Source organism: Eurosta solidaginis, chromosome 2 (assembly GCF_040869045.1).
Source record: "Eurosta solidaginis isolate ZX-2024a chromosome 2, ASM4086904v1, whole genome shotgun sequence".
In the NCBI taxonomy this organism is placed as follows: Eukaryota; Metazoa; Arthropoda; class Insecta; order Diptera; family Tephritidae; genus Eurosta; species Eurosta solidaginis.
This window is the reverse complement of record NC_090320.1, coordinates 68,375,746-68,399,718: the sequence shown is the minus strand read 5'-3', so window position 1 is coordinate 68,399,718 and position 23,973 is coordinate 68,375,746. Positions and strand designations below refer to the sequence as shown.

The 23,973-nt window shown below is 37.6% G+C and overlaps 1 protein-coding gene across 7 annotated transcripts in view; it reads left to right on the top strand.

Annotated features, from left to right (window-relative positions):
- The window catches only part of kuz (zinc-dependent metalloprotease kuz), a 678,429-nt gene that overhangs the window by 644,376 nt on the left and 10,080 nt on the right, over positions 1-23,973 (top strand). For 5 of the 7 annotated variants that reach the window (XR_010949517.1, XR_010949515.1, XR_010949516.1 and 2 more), the window contains exons 6-12: positions 596-1,392; positions 9,499-9,645; positions 20,701-20,861; positions 20,921-21,155; positions 21,228-22,274; positions 22,348-22,888; positions 23,177-23,403. Coding sequence is in view for 2 of the 7 variants with exons in the window: in XM_067765619.1 (XP_067621720.1) it covers positions 596-1,392; positions 9,499-9,645; positions 20,701-20,861; positions 20,921-21,155; positions 21,228-22,274; positions 22,348-22,888 (2,928 nt within the window). In the remaining 5 variants the exon portion in view is untranslated. The remainder of the gene's footprint in view (positions 1-595; positions 1,393-9,498; positions 9,646-20,700; positions 20,862-20,920; positions 21,156-21,227; positions 22,275-22,347; positions 22,889-23,176; positions 23,404-23,973) is intronic. The other 2 variants (XM_067765619.1, XM_067765620.1) reach the window with 2 other exon arrangements.

Below are 23,973 nucleotides of genomic sequence, written 5' to 3'. Positions count from 1 at the left end.
ACTTATCGGTAGGAAAAATCCGCAGCAATATTTGATAGTTGAACCAAGAGGCAACATCAAAAATTTTAGAACCAATTTTTTTTTTTTTTTCAATTAGAAGAAGCGGAGTCGTCCCTCGGCAGTGTTTGGGAAGAACTCCGAGTGTATTTCTGCCATGAAAAGCTTCTCAGTGAAAACTCAATTGCCTTGCAGATGCAGTTCGGAGTCCTTAAAACACGTAGGTCCCGTCCCGCCAATTTGTTGGAAAAATTAAAAGCAGCACGACGCAGATTGGAAGAGACGACCGGCCTAAAATCTCTTAGGAGGTTATCACGCCTTACATTTATTAAATTATGTAAATTGAATTTCAAATCTGCATATAAAAGTAAGTTTAAGACAAACTTAAAAAAACTGCCTACTTTATTCATGCTCGAGTGGTTTTACCAGCACAATGTTCCCTAATTGTGTACTTGTTTGTATGTCTCTTACCTCTCTTCATTCTTATGACGTGTATGTATGTATTCATGTTCGTACTCTTTTTTTTTTGTCATTTGCATAATTCAAGTTAACTCACCTGCTTTCTGTTTCTTTCTCTTTTCTTAATTTCTTCACACAGGACATGGTGGCGGTTGTGGCATAACGGAGGAGGTGTCCCAATGGATGGAAAGTATACAAAATTCCGCTGTAGAAGAATTGCCGGAACCGATGTCGAAGGACGATATTACCCACCAAAAGCAACAACAGCACAAATTAACCAAACCGTATAGCGAGCGCATGACACAAATGCTGGGCGAAGCGGAACATGAACAAGATAAAGCCGCAACATCCATAACAAACAAGAAGCACAAAAAATCGACTGCCGTATCAGCAACAGCAACTGCACAAGCAACAGGAGCAGGAGCTGGTTACGCGCAACAGCGTCGACCAAAAAAATACTCAGCACACACAGCAGCCGGCAATGGCGCAGCGCCAACAACGACGACAATACCACCTGCAAGGGCTGATTCAACGCCTGATGCCTATAGCAGCAGTGTTGTTGGCGAGGACGACTTTAAATATCCTTATCAAAAATATTCCAAAGACGCAAATCTTCGCTTCGATGATGATGATGAGGCTGCAGCATGGGGACCAAAGGCTTCATCAGCCGATGACATTTATGGTATTGCTAGCGGCAATAGTGGTGGTAGCGCTTTCTCAGGGGCGTTTTATGATCCGGAAACGGGACGAAAGTATACGCCTCAAAATATGGATCGTGCTGAATGGCATGCTAAGGTGCATGAACGTATGCGACGCGCTACAAGTTCAAATCCAAATGGGGCGAGTGCGCGGCGTGAAGAGAACAAAAATACCTGTTCATTGTATATACAAACAGATCCGTTGATATGGCGGCATATACGCGAAGGAATTGCTGACGTAAGTAAAATGCATATTCATATGTGTGTACGTATGTGTATACTTTTTTAGAGAGTTAGCATAAATTCAAATAAGTGGGGCTTAACGAAAGGGGAACAGGGTGGCGTTATAAAACTCAATTTATTACGGAGTTTACAACGTCCTTTGTTTCGTAGCATCATTGCTTTTGTTTTTTATATTTTAAGTTTATCTCCTATTATTTTATTCTTTTGTTATTGTCATGTTGTTGCTGTTCGTTGTTTTGCTCGTTTTGTTTACTAAAATTTTCTTTTCCAATGCCAGTGTTTGCATAAATTCTCCATTTTGTTTGAGATTTCCGCGCGGATGTTCACACAGAGAAAAACTATTTTAAAATTAACTTAAAATCGCGTATACCATAACTATAACTTAGGCATAATTAACGTACTAAGTTTTTTCAACATCTTAATAAATAATAAATAAATTTGGTAATAAATTGCCTAAGCTTTGTTTCCATTATCGAGCATAAATTGTGTAAGTACTTTGGTAGGATGTACAAGTTTCTTGGGCCCCATACAAAATTCTTTAACTAAGTCAACTTTGTTCGATTTACAATTGCTTTTTCTCTGTGTGTTCATATCATGGATTATGTAGACTATTCATAGCTATGATGGAGCGTCGCATCGTTCGTTGTATAGAACGAAATATTACCAGAAGGATGTGTTCATATCAAATAATTTGTGTAGCTACCCTGCAGCCAATCGCACGAGTTTCGAACTATCTCAGAACTATGGACTCTGCAGCGAATCGCACTAGTTCCGAACTACCGCTCATCTGTCGCGTCAAGAAACGGTACCTGTTCTAATTCTGTCCCCTCGCATTGCTTTCTACACACACTTCTTACATTATGGTCTCCTCCGAAATGACATTTGCCACCTTCTGTAGACCTTTGAAGCGCGTTCTTAACTGATTCAGTCGTAGATGGTTCGGAAATTGTCGCAGCCTTTGACAAATTAACTTCAATACCTTTAGCTTAGACTTCAACGCTGTTGGTTCAAGTGTGACCACCAAATTTCTCGTAGTACATCCGATTACCAACAGTTCGTAGGTAGTCATTAAACCTTTATTGGGAAACTGTCGCTTTGTCTGACTGTCTTCCATTTTTATGCAGGGTATTAAGTGAATTCAGATATATAAATATTGGTTGTGGTGTAAAAACCTATTTCAGCATTGCAGCGTAGTAAGTATTGTAAATGTATCAGAGAACGAATGAAAATGATGCCGGGCTCGCAGAATATCAAAGAAAAGGAAAGGTGGAAGTATTGCTTTATGAGGAAATGGAAAACTTTGAACAGCTTAGCATGTTTTCCAATTTTTTTAAGAGTATGCAACAGGATGTGGACTTAGCAACTAGAAAATTTTCACTTTGTTACTTCCGTTACTGAAGTTTAAAAGATTAAACATAAGTAGTGTATTTGCATTAAGGTGTGTCACATTTTTTGTTCTTAATGTCAAGAATCTCTCTAGAAATACCCAGCATTATCAGTCTTGCAGTCGGCTATCGGAGTACTTCCTTTGAAAAGTAGTGTGCTGGCCAAAAGACCGCCACTCAAGTGACGGGACAACTAACATTTCAATACTTTACAAAATAGCCTAATTCGAGGTTGGGTCTCGGAGGTGTTCTGGAAAGCCTTCAAGTGTATTTTCCTACGAAAATTGTTCACCGAAACTCATCTGACTTTGAAAGTTCCATTTGCAGTCGGCATAAAACATATAGACCTGCCAATTTATATGTGGAATTGAAGAAAAAGCACACCACAAATTGTAAAACAATCTTGGCATAAACCTCCTTCGAGGTTGGTTGCTGTGCCTCCCGGATACCAAAGATAATAACTCAAGTAGCGCACGGTATGCCATTTTGATGCAAATTTCTCTTGGAACCAATTGCAACGGATTTAGTATGGCTCGTCGATACTCCGTTCGAACCATTTGGTGGGGACAATGAGCATTTAGCTGCTTCCTTAACTTCCTTTAGTAGATAACTTTCCGTTGTTAGAAACATACTGTTCTAGCACACAAGGTAAAACACGCTAAAATATTACTATTATGCCCACCATTGGCCTTGGCCAGTATTTGTTGTTGTATTAATGAAAAAGACACTCCCCAAAGGTTCAACGTTCCGGTACCAAGCACCATTGAGGGTATAGCCCAACCATCGCGGGAACGATTAATATGACCACATTAAACCTTCTAGGTACTTGATTCCTCTTCTTGGCCTAAGCATACTGTGGTTCACTTGTTCACAAGAAAGGCGAAGGCCGAACCTGTTTTATTACATCCAAAAAACGGTATGACGAACACAGTAATAACAACACAAATGTAATTGCTGATCTGTCCCGTCTTCTCATTAATTACCAAAATGTTCGTGGTTTACGATCAAAATTTTTTCCATTCTTCCTTAATTCTTTCAACTTTTCTGCACAAGTTGTAGCTTTTACGGAGATTTGGCTAAAGTCTGATAATTACAATTCTGAGATTTTTTCAAATAAATATGCTGTTTATCGGCGTGACCGCATCTCTAGAGTGGGAGGTGTCCTTATTGCTGTTGATTCTAACCTATCATCTGAGTTGATTTCGCTGGACAATATCTCTGAAATCGAATTCATAGCAGTTAGGCTTTCATTCGGTAGCTATAGCGTAATTGTTTGCTGTTCGTACATACCACCTTGTTCGCATATGGATGTTTATGCTAGTCACAGCTCGGACATCTGCGATTTGCATTCGCAGTTGGGAGATAACGATAGACTTGTTGTTGTTGGTGACTTTAACTTGCCAACGGTTAGTTGGGTGATTCAAACTTTTTAATCCCACTGCTCAACATGAGTTTCTCAATTGCTTGTTAGACTCATCTCTTTAACAGATTAACAATGTTCCAAATAGTGGAAATAAAATGCTGCATTTAGTATTTGTGGATGGCTCGGTGGGTACTGCCCTTATGCAAATCCCACCTTTATCCCTTCCAGAAGACCATCTTCACCCTACGCTGGAGATATCACTTGATATCAGCCTACCCCGTAGGAATCAAGTACAATCTCGTCCCCGCTCTAGATGCTTCTACAAAGCGAATTTCATTATGCTCAATGATTTGTTGGCTTCCCATGATTGGTCGGATCTCTATGCCTGCACTGATGTCGATTCGGCAATCTCTATATTTTACAGTACGCTCGATGGCTTCTTTGATACCTGCATTCCTACTCGCTATACCCTATGTTCGAATAACCCCCTTGGTTTTCAAGGCAACTTATCAGACTTAATAACATTTAATCTAGGCTTTATAAGAGATTCAAGAAATTTTGAGCATCTGCAGACCTCTCTAAATATCTAATAGCTCGTTCTAAATTTCACCGTCTTAATCAGATTTGTTATAAAACATACTTAAGTTGCTGTAAAGCCCAATTTTTTAAAAATCCAAAAAAGTTTTACAGTTTCGTAAATTCAAAGCGGAAAACTTCTGGGTATCCTTCCTCATTTACCTTTGGATGTAAAAGCTTGCACTGATGACGATGTTGCAGAGCTACTTTCAGAGTTCTTTAGGTCCACCTATTCCTCCAGTGGTTTTCATTCTGGTCAATACCCGTATCGCTTAGATAACTCGAATTCCATTATGAATCCTGCTATTGATAGTGATATTGTTCTGTAGCATTATGCATGGTGCCCCCTTATGTCAATACGTGTGTAGCACTATGCACCATGCTCTACTACGCCAATACACTTTCTATGCAGACCACACACACGGTCATATTGCATTCACATTACAATATCGACCTAAATACATTACGTTTACCCCAACGCAGCGGGAGTTCAACATCACATACTAATCCCTACAGCAAGACCTATATCCGGTTACATTTCTACTGGCGCATTGACCAATTCGTTAATAGCGTGACCGAGTGTCAATGACAATTTGTCAGTGTGCCTACCAAAACTTCTACAGTTACAATTTCTAAAATTAGGTCGAACTAATACGCTGATTCAGAATGTAAATGTTAAGAATGTATTGTATTAGTGTTAGCGTAATTACGTATCCGTAAAATAGATAATTTTGTATAATAGACATTTTTCTAATAAACTCAATCACTACTTTGCGCTACAAATCAGCGACTTATTTTTATTTCGTTTAAACATTACAGTTCTTCAGAGTCTTCAATCTTTGAAGCCCACCTTTTCTCCGGGACCAGACGGTGTTCCTAGTTGCGTACTTAGGTACTGCGCCGAAAACATGTATGAGCCTATTTTAAAATTATTTGAGCTATCTCTGGGTTCTGCGTAATTCCCGCCACTTTGGAAACAGTCTTTATTATAGCCCTGCATAAAAAGGTAGTAAGTCAAAAGTTGAAAACTACAAGGGTATTGCTAAACTTTCAGCCATTCCTAAAGTCTTTGCACATATTGTTACCAGTCAACCCCAATATGAGTGTTCTAGTCTTTTATCTCCATGCCAACACGATTTCATTCGTCAAAGGTCAACCACTACAAATTTGCTTGTATTCCCCTCTATAGTTATGGAAGGATTTTTAGCGAACAAGCAAACGGATGTCATCTACACGGACTTCAGCAAAGCATTTGATACCGTCAACCATGAGTTACTTATTCATAAGGTTGATTTACTGGGCTTTCCGTTTCACCTATTAATGTGGCTGAAAAGCTATCTTTCTAACCGGACCCAAAAGTCCTGTTCAAGTGCAATCTGTCGGAATCGTTCGGAGTTTCCTCCGGCGTACCCCAGGGAAGTCATCTAGGCCCTTTACTCTTTACCCTTTCATTAATGACATGTCACAGACAATATTATATTCCCATACTATAATGTATGCGGATGATGTAAAACTTTGCTACACTTAATGTCCTACCGATTTGAGTTCCTTGGATATTATTCAGGCCGACTTCGACTCGTTCCAATGTTGGTGCACTACAAATTTACTTGCTTTAAATTGCTCTAAATGTAAGCATATGACATTTCACCGAGTGAAGCCAGCATTGAAACCTTATGTAATAGATGGTACGCCTTTGGAGCGTATGATCTAGGTGTCCTTTTTGATCCGAAATTGAATTTTAACATGCATATTTCATCTACTGCCAACAAAGCGTTGGGTGTACTTGGATTTGTTAAAAGATGGGCTAAATAGTTCGATGATCCGTACCTAACTAAGGTCCTTTACACATCGCTGGTTCGTCGAATACTCGAGTATTGCTCATGCGCTTGGTGCCCTGTTTCTCAAAAGCATATAAAGCGTCTTTAGTCAGTTCAAAAGCAATTTTTGATATTCGCATTGCGCGGCCTTATTTGGGACTCAAGTCTCCACCTTCCTCCATACAGAAGTATACTTCTTATTTACTTACCCACTTTGGAAAATCGGAGAATATTGCTGGGGGTATTGTTCATCCATAAGCTCATTATTGGAGAAATTGATTCTGCGGACCATCTCAGCCGCTTGTTTTTTGCGGTTCCCCTAGAGTATCCAGACACTACGTTCCTTTTTATTTACCCCTTTGTCGACGAAATTTTGCTAAAAATAATCCTCTTCTTATCTGGTGCGCGCACTAAAATGACTTGTATAGCTGTATCAGTCTTGAATGTACTTTTGCCACTATACGTAATGCAATACTTGCGTATCTAATCTAAGAGATGCAATCTAACTTAATTTGCCGGCATTTATTTCTTCCGTAAAAAACAGGCACTATCTCGTACAAGGACGGAGGAACATTTATCAACATGTATCATTAAGCAGGAACAAGACAGTACTGTGTTGATTGGAATCTGGTGCATTCCAGCAACGTTAAAAACACGCTTTTTCATGTGTCACTGGCCGGAATCGTATGTATTCCGGCAGTATAATCTTATGGGTCAGGCATCGAGTTGATTGGAATCCGGTGCATTCCAACAACACAAGTCATGTTACTTTTTTATGCCTTGTGATGGCGTATCCTCATTACACTACTTTTAGCACTGCCGGATTCCCATGACATGCTGATTGGAATTTTGTTCCAACAGCAATATTGGAATCCACTGCATTCTGAAATCATGCTGAGCGGAATCTGATGCATTCCGCCAGTATAAGATCTCGGTATAAGATCTTATTTCTGCTCATATTTGTTGTTATTATATTCTGAAATTAGACTGTAATGTTCAATAATATATCTTTGTTTGTAATATAACATTGTTGAAATCTCGATATATCTTAAATTTTAACTTTTGAGTTGTATATTTATATATCTTTTATATTATGCAGTCGACCATAGTTTGTCGTCGACTTTAAATAATAAATAAATAAATAAAATTTAAAAAAAATTCATATTTGTAACAGGATTCCCCTCGCGTATTTGAGGTTGACAATTGGGTTGCTATAAAGCTTTGGGTCCCCGCTTATAAACCCCTTAATAGTAAGTTGTGCCTTTAGATATTTACCCGGTTGTTTTGAAACGGACGCTCTCTACAAGCCCCACCTCACGACGAATAGATGCTGCAAACGTCTGCGAGCTTTATACCGAGCAAGCAGGAAAAGTTAATTTGACAAGGTCTACAAACAACTGCGAAGCACCTTCCCGAAGTGGAACTCCTCCATATCCTCTTGCTTCGTAAACGTATTGAACCAAAGCCTGGTCCAAGAGATGAATTTCGATCGCTTATTGTAAACAAATTTAGTGACTATAAAACGCCTGCCGGGGTGTGCCGGTCTGTTAATTTTTTTAAAATATTTGTGTGCTGTTCACATCGAAAACGTCTAGCGTACCGCGTTTCGGAACACAAATCCATACTTCTGCATTCTAATATATAGCCGATCTTCGTGGCTCGTACCACCCAGCTCGCAGGAGTGGGAAGCAGTCCTGAATTAACTTCGACCTGTATACTGTGACAGATCAAACTCTTATCCTGAACCACCCCCGGGATAAGTGATGCATGCTCTGGGGTTCGTTTCACAAAACACTGAAGACTTTCATTTCAATAAAAGGAAATTTCTTCTTAACAGGCATTTTCTTTAGAACAAATTGTTATAATAGCCGTGTTTTTTAACACGCGCGTATACGTTTCGTTTGCGCGTGTTAAAAAACGCCTATCTTCGCTTAGATAATGCTTAGGAGACCCATCTAGCGGCTGTGGTAAAACAACTAGCTACAGCAACAGGGTGTACCGAAAAGCGGAAACGCAACGCTCTGATGGCCATAGGGTATAACATATAGCTGAATCAGTTGCGATGAATTGTGGACACACATATAATACATAGAATTAGTGTACAGGGTGAAACAAAGACACATATTTCAGTTACATCTGAGTATAATGCGTATTGAAATTTAGTAGGACAAAATTTATGCGCAGCAATTTCAGAGGTGTATTTATAGTTTGTCTCTTAGCAGTCAATATAAAGTTTAAGCGTAAACGGATATACGCGTGTTAAAAAACACGGCTAATATTTGTGTTTTTCTTAACGTCTCTCACAGCGACATCTCTACCGTGCAACCTTTGTTGAAAATGTCAGTTTCTTTAGACTTTATGCAGTGATGCTGCCCAGAAAGTTACTCACACCAAACTCCGATGATGGTCGCACTAAACTTCGACGTCGATTTCCACGGGTGCTTAACATAACTAAAATCTGCGTAGTCTGAATCTAGAATAGCCGGCTTCGTTGCACACCAAACTCCAATAGATAGGTATTCCATTCCCAATATACAAAGTGATGGCCAACCCGCCCCCTCGTATTTCAAAATTTTGCATTACTGACTTCATCAAAAGCTCCTTGGAGCGTTCCAAAAAGCAAATCCAAACTTAAGCTCGGACCTTCTTACTTGTGACGTCTATAGTGGTTACACAAAACATTGCAAATGACGCCTCGGATGCAGCACAACCCCTTAGATTGCCATGTACAGTTCTCCGGTCAGGTAATGGCACTTACTCCCTGTCATCTTTTTTCCAAATAGTTGCCATCCTTATATTATGGCGTAGTTCAGTAACGAAGATCTTATAATTATCGGCGATTTCAACGCAAGCTAATTTTTAGTCAGAAACATTACAATCATATTTTTATAGATCTTTTATCATATAATTTGCTTTCTAAATCTTTATTTTTGAGAATAAACTCTTAAATACCATTTCAGCATGACCGTGGCCGAAAATATGAGATTGACGTAAAGACGCGTGAAGAGATCACTTCACTAATTGCACATCATGTAACTGCCGTAAATTATATTTATCGTAATACAAAATTTGATGGACGTAGCGAACACCGTAACATACGTTTTGAGGTGAGTACTTTAAATTATGCTTTTTTTTGTTTTGATTGCGATACACATTATCGAACGGCTATCAAAGCTCCTATTATCTCTCGACGAGTTGTGTTTAAATTTGTTTTCGGCTGCCTCTGCCACAACAATTTGTATCCTAATTTACCTTAGTGCCCAGAATTTGTATCCTAAATTACCTTAGTGAACCTATGGAATACGACTAAATACTTGACCACTTTTGCCAAACCGCGACACTTTGTTAAGTGCCAGACAACAATCACACCCACAAACCTCAACAGTAAGTTTCCAGTAGTCGAATCGATAGATCAGATCAAAGTCCGTGAATTCAAAAAACCCCATTTCAAGAGGTATCTAGTTTTTAGCCCAATGAGAATTCTCAAAAATTGATTGCGAAATTCCGTCCGACACATACTTACTTACTTAAATAGCGCTTAAGCTTAAACCTTGCACGTCCATGCAACAAGGCGCGCCAGTCGCTGCTTTGCTCTGCAAACTGGCGCCTATTGGTCAAACCAATGGAATTTAAATCGTCTTCCACCTGGTTCTTCCAGCGTAGTGGGGCCGCCCTCTTCCTCTGCTTCCATAGAAACATTTTCTTAGCCGAAGCGTAGTCTTTCATAATGTGCGACACATACGATATTCCTAAATATCTAGATCCATGCGACACCTAACGAAAGTTTTTGACATTTTTTTTAACTGACTACTTCTGGACCATATTCGAAATTTCAGGTCACTAGCTCATCAGGAAGATACTTAAAACCGTATTCCAAGGTTATCGGTGCCCTTTACTAGCTGAAAGGTCTCAAGTTTCTAGCTCGATGGAATAAATAAATTAAAGGTGCGTTAACTCCGAAGAGATTTATGGCCGAGCTAAAAATCAAACGCAAGATTCCTCATGCTTTGTATGGATTTCCTAAAGGTCTTTCAATATCTAGATCCCTGCCCCATATAGTATATTTTTTTATCCAAAGTATTACATTTTAATAGGGCTCCCATCCATTTTCAAAGTTCTCTATCTCTAGGTTATCGTTGAGTTACTTAAAATTCACCGAAAATTTCCAAACTCGTACGAATTTTTTAAATATCACGTTCCCGGCCCCAGATTTTTCTTCGCATTTCCATCTAGCTTCGAAGTATGTTGCATGTTTCAGGACTCTGGATTTACGGGAAGATATTTGAAATTTCCGGCCAAGCTGCCGCGTAGCACGAAAGCAGCTAGACAGCTCCAGGATATTAAAGTCCCGGATATGAATGTAACGATATGTGTCGACAGTACGACCACCGCTTGGCTATTTCCCGAGGAAAATGAGTACTTACGGGTGTCATCACAGGTCATTGCGCTATTGCAACAAGGCTATGACGCTGGGGCATACAAGCAAGATGCCTCTACAGAAGCTGTCAGCCTAAGGGGAGTCGCTTTATCACTTTCCCTACCGATATCCAGGACTGCAAAAAAGACGACTAAGATTTCTGTGTGCTTCGACAGGCTGACAGACGTTGGAAAGGTGAATCTTTTACTTCTACTTAAGTTCATGAGAGAAAACAAGTGGTTCGATGAGGATCATTGGGATGTAATCTGTCTAGAAGTATGCGCCGTCACCGGGAACTTTGAAGGCCCTCATATCGGACAAAAATGTATCCGAGTGGAAGTATGGGAAATTCCCACGTATCCCTCTTAACCTCTTAACCTTAAATAAAAATATCCACATAACTTAAACGTTAATAAATTAAAATATAATACAAAATAATAAATAAATAAGTAATAATAATAGTAATGGTATTATAATAATAGTAACATAATAATAATAATAATAATAATAATAATAATAATAATAATAATAATAATAATAACAATAATTAGTGGGGAGGTAGCATAGAACCAGGGGACGGACATAGGATACTTTTTATCCCGTTCTGACTAGGGTGTTAAGATCAAAACGTGGACCTGGGTAATCCTGGGGTGTGTTTGTACAATATGGGTATCAAATGGAAGCTGTTTATGAGTACTTTGATACGGCCATACCCCTGGGTGACTAGGGTCTGGAGATATAGGCCAAAACGTGGACCCGGGTACGCCTAGACAGTGTGGCGTTCCAAAATGGAAGCCACCGTATCGTGTCCGCCTCGCGGCGTTACCTTTTCAACGCTCCTTCTTTTGGGAGGACGCCGCCTCCAAATTGTTGCCACTTTTAAGGTTTCAATAATTATACTAACAGAGGGGGGCCTTCCCCAGGGCATCAAATATATTTCTTACTTTCAATAAAATGAAAAGAACTCAAAAATGTTTATTTCTTAGTTTTAGTTTATTCGCGAAAGTTTGTACTATACACGATGTCGGTCAAAATTGGAATTCCGCTCGTATTTTATTATTTCTCTTTTTTTCTTTCTTTGTGTGACGTTGGCTGCAGTTGTACTTGCCATGCGTGTTGCCACTGCGTGCGCGTGTCAAGTACAACTAAAGCCCCAACCACATAGGATACCTTACTATCATGTTGCTAATGCTATATCACCCTTCCTTTGAAAAAAAGAGGAATTTGGCAAATTGATCATTTTTGCCACATTCTTCTTTTTTCTTTCTATATAGTTAATTGGTTCCAATGAACGAATATATTAGGGTGTACCTTCCTTTTGAATTCGTTCATTAGAAGCAATTTTAAATTTTTATTGTTATCTAAATATTACATTAGGGTTTTTGAATTTTCGTTTTTGTATTTTTTTTCTCTTTTATGTACATATAGATTGTATGAATTTCTTCTTCTTACATTTATATTAACATATATATTAGAAAAAAAAATTTTTTACAAATTGTACATATTCAATTTAGTATAACGATTTGGTTTATATTAAATTTTTCATTTTCATAGGAAATAAATTTCTTAGATACTATTTAAATAGTTAACATTACATTATACATTAGTGATTATTTTTTGGTTCTGTAATTTTGATAATACAATTTAACTTTGAATTTTCATTTTCTTGATTTTACATTAGAAAAATATAAGTATATACATTTTAAATAAGTTTTTTTTTTCAAGATTTTTTTTTTTTGTGTGCCTTCTTGGCTATTTAACAGTGCTTATTTACCTAATAATTAAATTATTAGAATATTTTGGATTTTTTTTTTTTTTTTTTTTTTTTCATAAAATATTACTTTATTTTTATAAGTCGATTTTTGTGTACTTCTTTTTCCTTATTATTTGTTTCATCAAAAATTGTTGCATTAGGCCCGTCTATTTTAGTTACCGTAAATGGACCTTGATATATATTTTCGTGTTTTTGATGAGGCTCTTTTTGTAAAAGAACCTTGTTGCCTACTTGGATAGATAACGGACGTGCCGTTTTATCAAAATGTGTTTTAGTTTGAATTTTATGCTTATTTATTAAATGTTTTGCCAATTCATGTGATTTTTGCATTCTAAATTTGACTTCTTTACTATAGTTTTCCACGTTATAAATGGGATCTATTTGTTCTTTTTTTAATTCGTGTGGCAATGTAGCCTTTTTCCCAAATACTAACTCAAAGGGAGTAAATTGGTTATTGAAAGCTGTATGTGTTGTTGTGTTATGGAAAAATGTGAAGTATTTCAGGTATGTGTCCCAATCGGAAAATGTTTCATCTAGGTATGCCCTTAAATATTCATTAAAAACTCTATGATTTCTTTCAATTTAACCAACCGTTTCATGGTGGTAGGCCGTTGAAAAATCATGTTTAATATTTAAAAGTTTGGTTAATTCGAAAAATACTTCATTTTTAAACTCTGTTCCTAAATCAGATCTAATGGATTTCATTATTCCGTAATTTAAAATGAAGCTCTCAAAAATTGCTGATGCTACTGTTTTAGCTGATTTATCTGGTATTGCAACTGTTACCAGATATTTAGTTAAATCACAAATCATGGTAACTGCGAACCTGTTACCATATTTGGATTCTGGTAAAGGTCCTATTGTATCTATTATTAAAATATCAAATGGTTTGCAAGGTGTAGGTGTGATAACTAATTGTTCTTTTGTTTTAGGTTTCGCTTTATTTAAAAGACATTTATTGCAATTTTTTACGAATTTAGCTATATCACGACTCATATATTCCCAATAGTATTTAATTCTCAATTTTGCATATAGTTTTTTCGTACCGCAGTGTCCGCCTAGAAGTGGGTCATCGTGAAAAATTGTCATCAGTTTCTGTTTTCTGTCGTTCTCTGTTACTGTTTCTACTGGATCTGTTAGTATAATTTGTAAACTTTTTAAAATTTGATTTCCTCTATCTTTTAAATTTGTGATTGTGAAATATTTGAAAAATGTATCATTTTTTGGCCATTCTAACTGCTTAATCTTGTGAATGTCGGCTACTTTTTCAAGCCTCAAAAGTAACTCATCTAAATTCGTTATTTCGTTGGCATTCGCAAAATTAAGTAACTCGATTTTTTTGTGTTTTAAATGTGCACATAGTTGAAAATTTGAAATTTGGTCGCTTTTATCGTAGGTTATTTGTGTTAACTCGCGGTATTTTCTTCGAGAAGTCGTATGAAAATTTGTCGTAAACCTGTACTGCTTGTGTTTCACTACTTTCGTCTGTCTTGGGTTTGTCGTAATTTTGTGGTTTGTCTGTCTTGACTTTGACCTTGTTGTAACTGCTAAAACATGTTTCGTCGAGTCTTTTATTTCGTCTATCGTTATTCGTGAAAGCGTGTCAGCCACAACGTTCGATTTGCCTTTAACGTATACTATTGTAAAATTATATTCTGCAAGTTCTAATCTTATTCTTGTAAGTTTGGATGACGGATCCTTCATATTAAAAAGATAAACTAATGGTCGATGGTCGGACTTTACTATAAAATGTGTACCGTAAACGTACGGACGAAATTGTTTAATTGCGAAATATATTGCTAAAAGTTCTAACTCAATGATAGGCTTTTTCTGTTCTGCTTTGTTAAAAGATTTTGAAGCAAAACAGATTGGTAAGTCAGCATCTTCATGCTGTTGACTTAATATAGCACCGCATCCAACTTTTGAAGCATCAACTGTAATTATGAACTCTTTACTAAAGTCAGGATACTGTAAAATTTGAGGAGACATTAGAGCTAATTTCAATTTCGAAAAAGCAACTTCACAAGCTTCGTCCCAAACGAAGTCCACTTTTTTCCTACTCAAACGATTGAGAGGTGCTGCCAGCAATGCGAAATTCGGAATAAATCGTCTATAATATTTTGCAAAGGCGACAAAGCGCCGAACGGCATCTTTGTCAGTAGGCTTTGTATATTTTTTAATCGCATTTATTTTAGAATCGTCTGGCAGTAATCCTTTCGAGGAACATTTGTGTCCTAGGAAAGTTACCTCGGAACGAAGGAAATTACATTTGTTGGTATTCAGCTTTAAGTTAAATTTTCTACAAGTTTCAAAAACTTTCTCTAAATTTTTACAATGATGTGTCTCGCTACACCCTATGACGATAATATCGTCGATATACATGAATGCTTGATTAGGCGCGATGACTGAAAATGCGAGTGACATCATACGCGAAAATGAATTGGGTGCTACATTTAAACCAAAAGGTAAGACTTTCCACCGAAAAGCTCCTCTATCAGTACTAAAAGATGTTACGTCCCTGGAGTTAGGATGCAATGGAATTTGATGGAAACCAGAAAAAAGATCTAAAGTTGAAAAATATTTTGCCCTACCAAGGTTGTCAAGTATATCGTCCACGTGTGCTAACGCAAATTTGTCAGCGATAAGCTTTTTATTAACCGCTCTAAAATCTCCGCACATACGATATGCCTTTTGACCTGTGGGATCTTTTTTTGGAACTAAAATTAGTGGGCTATTGTAATTTGAAAAACTTGGCTCTATTAAATCGTTCTGCAGTAAATTATCAACCTGTCTATTTATTTCTTCCCGTTGTGAATAAGGTAAACGATAGTTTTTAATGTAAACCGGATTTTTGTCAGTCAATCTAAGTTTCTGTTCGTAAAAGTTGTTAAGAGTCATACGGTCCGTTTTTAAAGCAAATACATCGGCATATTTTATGCATAAATCAAGCAATTGGCATTGGTCATATTTTGGCATTTGTTTTTGTAGAACACTTTTTAATTCTTCCAGACGTTTTGTATTTTCTGAAGTTTCACTGATTTTGTATACGTTGAAGTTGGTAATTTCTTCGGTTACTATATTGCATTTGTTGACATATTTTACCTCATCGGTTATATTTTTAAACTTTTAAAATTGGGTTATTTGTGTCAACAATGCACTTTGCGGTCAAAACACCACTACAAATTTCTTGCGCGTCTACAAAAACAGGATTTTTAGATTTCTTCAAATTAAACAACCGATAAACTTCACATCTTGGAGGAATCACTAAAGTGTCTGTGGTCATACTGTGTAAAATTTTTATACTATGAGTTTCTGTGCCAATGCTAATTGTTATGCTATTGTTTGCGTAGTCGATTATGCACTTATATGTTTTTAGAAAATCCTTGCCGAGTATGCCGTCCGAAGGTATGTCAAAATCGTCACTTACTACGTGTAATTTATGCGGAATGAAAAAATTTGATGCAATTAAATATGTATTTACTGTACCTAACGTTGAAACCGAATCTGTTGTTACACCTGTTATGTTAATAATATCTTTAACGTTGATTTGAGCTCTATTTGTTAAACTTGAAAATTTAATTAAAGAAATATCAGCTTGAGAATCTACGAGAAAAGTGCATGGCTGATAAGAATCACTACATTTTAATTCGATGAAATCGGAATAGTTGAGATTCAAACAGTAAACAGCGTTTCTAGGAAAGTTTTCATCTAGTATTCTAGCTATTGCTCCCCCAGTGTTCGCTCCTGAGGGGCATCCGCTTTTAAAGCACGCACATTAGCATTATTACTCGCATTTCTACGTCTGTTACTATTGTTTCCCCGAGAACTCGATCGATTGCCCGAATTATTGTTATTAGAATTATTACTGTGGCCTCTTCTACTATATTATTAAACCTATAACTGTTTCCATTATTATTGTATCTGCTGTTATTATTATTGAAACGACTGCTATTGTTATTGAACCTATTACTGTAATTATGTCCCATAAATCCGCCTCGAAAACTATTTGGCCTATTAATACGCGACTGAAACGCTAGCACTTGACGTTCTTTAACTTCATTATTACGCTCAACTATCATTTTTGCAACTACGTCCTTTGAGTCGCTGAAAGTAGTTGATGCTAAAATTGACTTAACTAATTCTGAACGAGTGTTCAGCCTACATACGTTAACTGTTTGCTCTACAGCCATTTCGTGAGCTTTCGCTTGCGTCATACCTTCAATGATCAGGGAACGTTCTAATGAGTCTGACAATTCTTCAACACGCTTGGCAAATTCCGAGTAGTTATTGTTTACCACACGTAAAGACGCGATTTTACCCGCGACAACTTTTGAATTGTCGGGTTTAATTCTACTTCGTAACGCGGCTTTAATTTGACTAACGGAATTTACCTCAGTTGGAATTGCTTCGCGTGCTTTACCCTCGAGTTTCGATTTTAGAAATGATATGAAAGTACCAGTTAAATTTTCATCGGCGAACTCTTCAAGTAATTCAATTTTGTCTATAAAGGACTCAAGCGCTAACGGATCGCCGCTGTAGTTTTCTCTAATAGAAGTAGCACACATGGTAATGAAAGATCTCTTTTGCTCGAGTGTTGCCATGATTTGATCGTTAAGATCTGAAGCTGAATTAGAAGAACTTGAGGCAAGGTTTGGACTAATTGAATCGTTAAAATCTGGGTTTAAGTTAGAAGAAATTGAAGTTAATTTTGCACTATTGGAATCGTTGAGATTTGAGTCTAAATTAGAAGTTAAATTTTTGCTAGAATCTTCGAAGCCTTGGAAATCTGCTGATAAGGATAATTTATTTTCCTGTTTTGTGAATTTTTCGGTCGACGATGAAGTTAAACTTTCCGAGCTTGACGTTAATTTGTTGGAATCTGTTTCTGAATCTGAAGTTTTGTGGGCTCGCTTCCTATCTCTAAGAGAGAAGAGCAAAAGAATTAAGTTTAAACTACTATGAAATTAATGAAGCACTTATTGGATGTATACTTGAAGTTGAAATGTCGAAAGGAAAAAAAAGTTGGAAAGGGAACTGGTTTACAGTGAATTGTCGCTAGCGAAGTATTTGTAATTTACTGGAGAATCTAATTGAAACAAAAATATTGATACTAAAAAGCTGAAAGAAGAAATTGAATTTAGAATGGGCTCAAAATTTAAAAGTATGAATGGCAAAAATCTCAGTAATGTGGTAATCACGGACGCACCGTGTTAAAAAAATCTCATTTGGTTTTTCACGGGACCACCGTTTTTTAAAAAAAAATCTGAATTGGTTTTCCACAAACCAATGTTTATATCAAAATTACGAAATTTATAGATTACACGTGAACTGCTTATCTAGTTCACTTATATAGTGAAAGTAATTTTTTGGATAATGTAAGTATTAAAGAAAAACTGAAGTATAATTTTAAAATATTTTGTTAGAAATCTTTTTATTACTTCCGTTTTTGTTAAATAAATTTAAGTTATTTTATTAGAAAAATTTTATTAGAAAAATTTTATTAACTTTGTATTGTTATCAAGTTGAAATTATTTTGTTAGCGTTTTATTTAATGTTTTAAAATTTTCTTTTTCACTGTACCACCACTTTTTCCACTCTACTCACCGTCGCTGCCAAATAAAAAAATGACCGAGGCTCCAGCCTCACGGTCGCCATGTGGTGTTCCAAAATGGAAGCCTCCGTATCGTGTCCGCCTCGCGGCGTTACCTTTTCAACGCTCCTTCTTTTGGGATGACGCCGCCTCCAAATTGTTGCCACTTTTAAGGTTTCAATAATTATACTAACAGAGGGGGGCCTTCCCCAGGGCATCAAATATATTTCTTACTTTCAATAAAATGAAAAGAACTCAAAAATGTTTATTTCTTAGTTTTAATTTATTCGCGAAAGTTTGTACTATACACGATGTCGGTCAAAATTGGAATTCCGCTCGTATTTTATTATTTCTCTTTTTTTCTTTCTTTGTGTGACGTTGGCTGCAGTTGTACTTGCCATGCGTGTTACCACTGCGTGCGCCTGTCAAGTACAACTAAAGCCCCAACAACATAGGATACCTTACTATCATGTTGCTAATGCTATAACAGTGTTTATACATTATGGGTATCAAATGAAAGCAGCTGATGAGTGCTTAAGTACAGGGTAGTTTTCATACCTATTGGTGAATAGGGTCTCGAGATATAGGCCAAAACTTGGACCCTGATACCCCAAGAATGTGTGTGTAATATGGATATGAATTGAAAGCTGTTGCTGAGAGCTTTAAAGTGATTTTCATTGTGATATTCGGTTTAACGCATCAACCTGGCAAAACTGATAAATATGCATGCGAAGCCGCGATAGAGACATGAATTAATAATACCCACATACCTATTTACATACTTCCTATTCGATTTTCCTGAAATTTGGTATATAAATTTGCCTATATTAGTATTTACGATCCTTTTTTCCGGGAAGTAGACCAGAGACGGACTGGAACTGGGATTAGAACTAGGACTGGGACTGAGACTCGGAGTGGGACTGGGACTGGCACTGGAACAAAATACATACCACCATCTGGGACTAGCAATAAGGGATGAAGAAGAACTTGAAAGAGGAGAAGGAGACTGATAAAGAGATAGAATGAGGCGAAAATGGAGATAGATGAAGCGAAAATGACGGGGGGAGGGCAGAGTTAGACGGAAAAAGCTTATTAAAATGTATGCAGATATACCAAATTTCGGGCAGAACAACGTCTGCCGGGTGTGCTATATATACAAAATCGATGCTCTAATCGGAACGAAACCTAAATAACTTTACAGAAAGAAGCCAAAACTGAAACGCTTCAAAAAAAGCTTTAATTGTAGTTTTACCTGCAAAATTTCAACAAAAAAAAAAAATTTAGATACCCATTATCCGTTGGAGTTTTAGGACCTGCACTTGATCCACCCTTGACTGATTGAATGCTACCGCAGCCATTGATACAACCCACCTCAGGACCGAATATATAAATCATAAATTTCTACTCCATAAAAACATGTAATTTTAATACCCAGCTGTACTTGTACACAGGGTATGATAACTTTGATTGGATAATGGTTGGTTGTAGAGATATAAAGGAATCGAGATAGATATAGACTTTCATATATCAAAATCATCAGTATCGATTGAGCCATGTCCGTCAGTACGTCCGTCCGTCTGTCCGTTAACACGATAACTTGAGTAAATATTGAGACATTCGCCAAATTCGGTACACGAGCTTATCTGGACCCAGAATAGATTGGTATTGAAAATTAGCGAAATCGGATGATAACCGCACCCACTTTTTATATATAACATTTTGGAAAACACAAAAACCTGATTATTTTGTAAATAATACACCTATAATTTTGAAATTTGACGAGTGGACTGATATTGAGACTCGTGATAAAAATTTGAAAAAAAATTTTTTAAATGGGTGTGGCTCCGCCCACTTGTGATAAAATCAATTTTACAAATATTATTAATCATAAATCAAAAATCGTTAAACCTATCGTAACAAAATTCGGCAGAGGGGTTGCCTTTACTATAAAGAATGCTTTGAAGAAAAATTAACGAAATCGGTTAAGGACCACGCACACTTTTATATAAAAGATTTTCAAAAGGGTCGTGGACGAATAAAATAATTGCAAAAAAGAGCTTTATATCAATGGTATTTCATTTCCCAAGTGGATTTATAACAATAAATAGGAAAAACTTCAAATTTGAAAAAATGGGCGTGGCACCGCGCCTTTTATGACTAAGCAATTTTCTATGTAAGCACTCAAAACAAAGAACAACAGCATTTCAAGTGTACAGCTGGGTATGTAATGTTCGGTTTCACCCGAACTTAGACTTCCTTACTCGTTTTTATACAAATTACTATCGAGGCTAAATATTCACATAGGCCTGTAACTTGGTATCCTTCTACTTAAGATTTATTAGACTGAAAGTAATAAAATATTACCTTTCTCTCGATTCCAGGTGCAACGCATCAAAATTGATGATGACTCCGCCTGTCGCAATTCATACAATGGGCCACACAATGCCTTCTGCAATGAGCATATGGATGTTTCGAACTTTTTGAATTTGCACTCGCTGGAAGATCATTCAGACTTTTGTTTAGCCTATGTGTTCACTTATAGGTGATTATAATTATATATTTTTAAATCTTTGAAAAATATTTAATGCTCTTTCTTTGCAGAGACTTTACCGGCGGGACTCTAGGATTAGCCTGGGTTGCCAGCGCCTCTGGTGCTTCTGGTGGCATTTGTGAGAAATTTAAGACTTACACTGAAACAGTCGGTGGACAATATCAAAGCACAAAACGCTCGCTTAATACGGGCATAATCACATTCGTGAATTATAATAGTCGTGTCCCACCGAAGGTGTCACAACTGACGTTGGCGCACGAGATAGGCCATAATTTTGGATCGCCGGTAAGTTTATAAGCACTCTCTTATATTATTCAATTACGTCTAATACAACCGCATGCTTCCTTTTTTTCACAGCACGACTATCCACTGGAATGTCGCCCGGGCGGCTTAAATGGAAACTTTATTATGTTTGCCAGCGCCACTTCAGGCGATCGGCCGAATAATTCTAAATTCTCAACATGTTCCATACGCAATATCTCCAATGTACTCGATGTTTTGGTTGGAAACTCGAAACGAGACTGCTTCAAGGTGTCGGAAGGCGCTTTCTGTGGAAACAAGATCGTTGAATCGGGCGAGGAGTGCGATTGTGGCTTTAACGAAGACGAATGCAAAGATATTTGCTGTTACCCACGTATCATCAGCGAATATGATCAATCGATGAATAGCTCAGCGAAGGGTTGTACTCGTCGCGCCAAAACCGAATGCTCACCTTCGCAAGGCCCCTGCTGTCTATCGAACTCATGCCAATTTGTGCCAACGAATTATCATCAAAAATGCAAAGAGGAAACGGAATGTTCCTGGTCGAGCACATGCAATGGCACCACTGCCGAATGTCCACAGCCCAAACCGCGTGATGATAAAACTAAATGCAACAATGGAACAGCGCTTTGCATACGTGGCGAGTGTTCTGGCAGCATTTGCTTACTGTGGAACATGACCGAATGTTTCCTCACGTCACAAGCGATACCGCATGTCGATAAACGTCGATTATGCGAACTTGCATGCCAGAATGGCAACGATAGTGGCACATGCCGCAGCACTAGTGAATTTGCCCACCAATTTGGTCTACCAGTGGGTGGTATTAATTTACGTCCTGGATCGCCATGCGATAATTTCCAGGGTTACTGTGATGTATTTCTTAAGTGTCGTGCTGTCGACGCAGATGGGCCTTTGGTTCGACTGAAGAATTTGCTGTTGAATCGTGAAACGCTACTGACAGTGGCGCAATGGGTTACCGAATATTGGTATTATGTAGTTATAATGGGTGTAGGCTTTATTATTATAATGGGCATTTTCATTAAGTGTTGCGCTGTGCACACGCCTAGCTCAAATCCGAAAAAGCGACGAGCGCGACGTATTAGCGAAACGCTGCGCGCTCCAATGAATACACTGAGACGGATGGTGAGCTATTGATGCCTATGATTTTTATTGTACACATAATGACATCTATCTGTTTCTCTTTATTTTATTGCAGCAACGTCATCATCATGGCCGCGGCGCCGGTCCACGCAGCATACCACCGCCTGCGCATGAACAACGCGGCGCACCTAGTGGGCATCATCGCAGCGCGAATACGCATCACTGGGATCGTCAACAAGGTGGTCACTCTGTAGTGCCGCTGCCTACCGGCGGTCCACATCATGGTCATCATGCTGGCGGTGGACGTGCGGCAGCAAGTGGTACAACGGTTGCAGCGAGTGGGCGCGCACCAGCTAATGGACGTAGTTCGCGACCTTCAACGCGCCCATCTAGCGGTGCACGCAATACAACACATGGCGGGTATGCAGATACGCCACCACCTGGCCTTGTGGTTGGTGGTGTGCCAAGTGGTGTTGGGATTGTGCCAAATAGCGCAGTAGTCAGCGGCGGTGTTGTAGGGCCTAGCGCTAGTGTGATTGCACGTCAACAAATGCCGCTGCCTCTGCCGCCCACCGGCGCGGTACAAGCGCAACAATTACAACAACAACAAGTAGTGCAGGCAACACTCTCGCAGGCATATTATGCGCCGCCGAAAGGTGCGTTTCCGCCGCAAGCGGCACCAAAACGTATTAAAGCGTCGAAAAAGAGATACGCGTAGTTTTTTGTTGTGGCACAAATGCTTTACATTCATTCATTTTAAGTTTTGCTTACACTTTAAAATTTTTTCAGTCATAGAATTTTAGTTTCTTCTCACAACATTAAAATTTTTAATTTGACTTGAATAATTTTTGTTATTTTCATTTGCCGTTTTTATTTTTTATTTAATCAATATTGTTTTTTCTTTTAATACTCCACAAATGTATGACTCCGTTAATCGTGCACAGCACCGGCCGCCAAACGTAATAAATCCCGTAATCCAGCTGCACACACTTCATCGGCCAGTGGTGCTGGGCGCTCTTCGAAAGAGTCCTCACAGCGCTCTCAACAGGCCAACGCAAAAAAACACCGCAAGATGGTTTACTGATCCCACATTTGTATACCCATTGATCACTCCACAACAATTGCTACATACATATAAAATTTTTTCCACGTTTTCATTAATACTAAATTGGTATGACACACTCTCCAATCCTTAAAAATTTATTTTCTTTATTCTAAAGCATTTTAACTAGTTTCGTCAAGCATTTGTGCATTTGTTATTGTTTTATATATAATAAATTTTAAAAATTTTGTTTCTGCATCGTTTATTTAGTTTTCAATACTTTTAATTTGTTTTTCTCTATTTTAACTACAATTGAGGAAAAACGACTTTTTGTAGATCTTTCATTGTGATTGTTTTTTATGAAATGTTGTTGTTTTGTTTCAGCATGTACCAGCGTTTGGGTTTTTAAAATTAATTAATATTATTAAATAAAATATTTTTATATATTTATTAACTACTTTTATATTAAAACTAATATTTATCTTTATTTGTTGAATTTATATTATTTTTTTTTAATACTAACATTTATTTATGAATAACTAATTATTTATAATGAATAGTACGGGTTATGAATGTCGAATGTTGCTTGAAGTTTTAAGGTATCGAAAACTCAATATTGTCTCTATAGATATAATCGGTCCCAAATACTTTATTTCCAATTGCTGCCCCTTTAAGGATCTCACTACGGGTAAGGGGCTA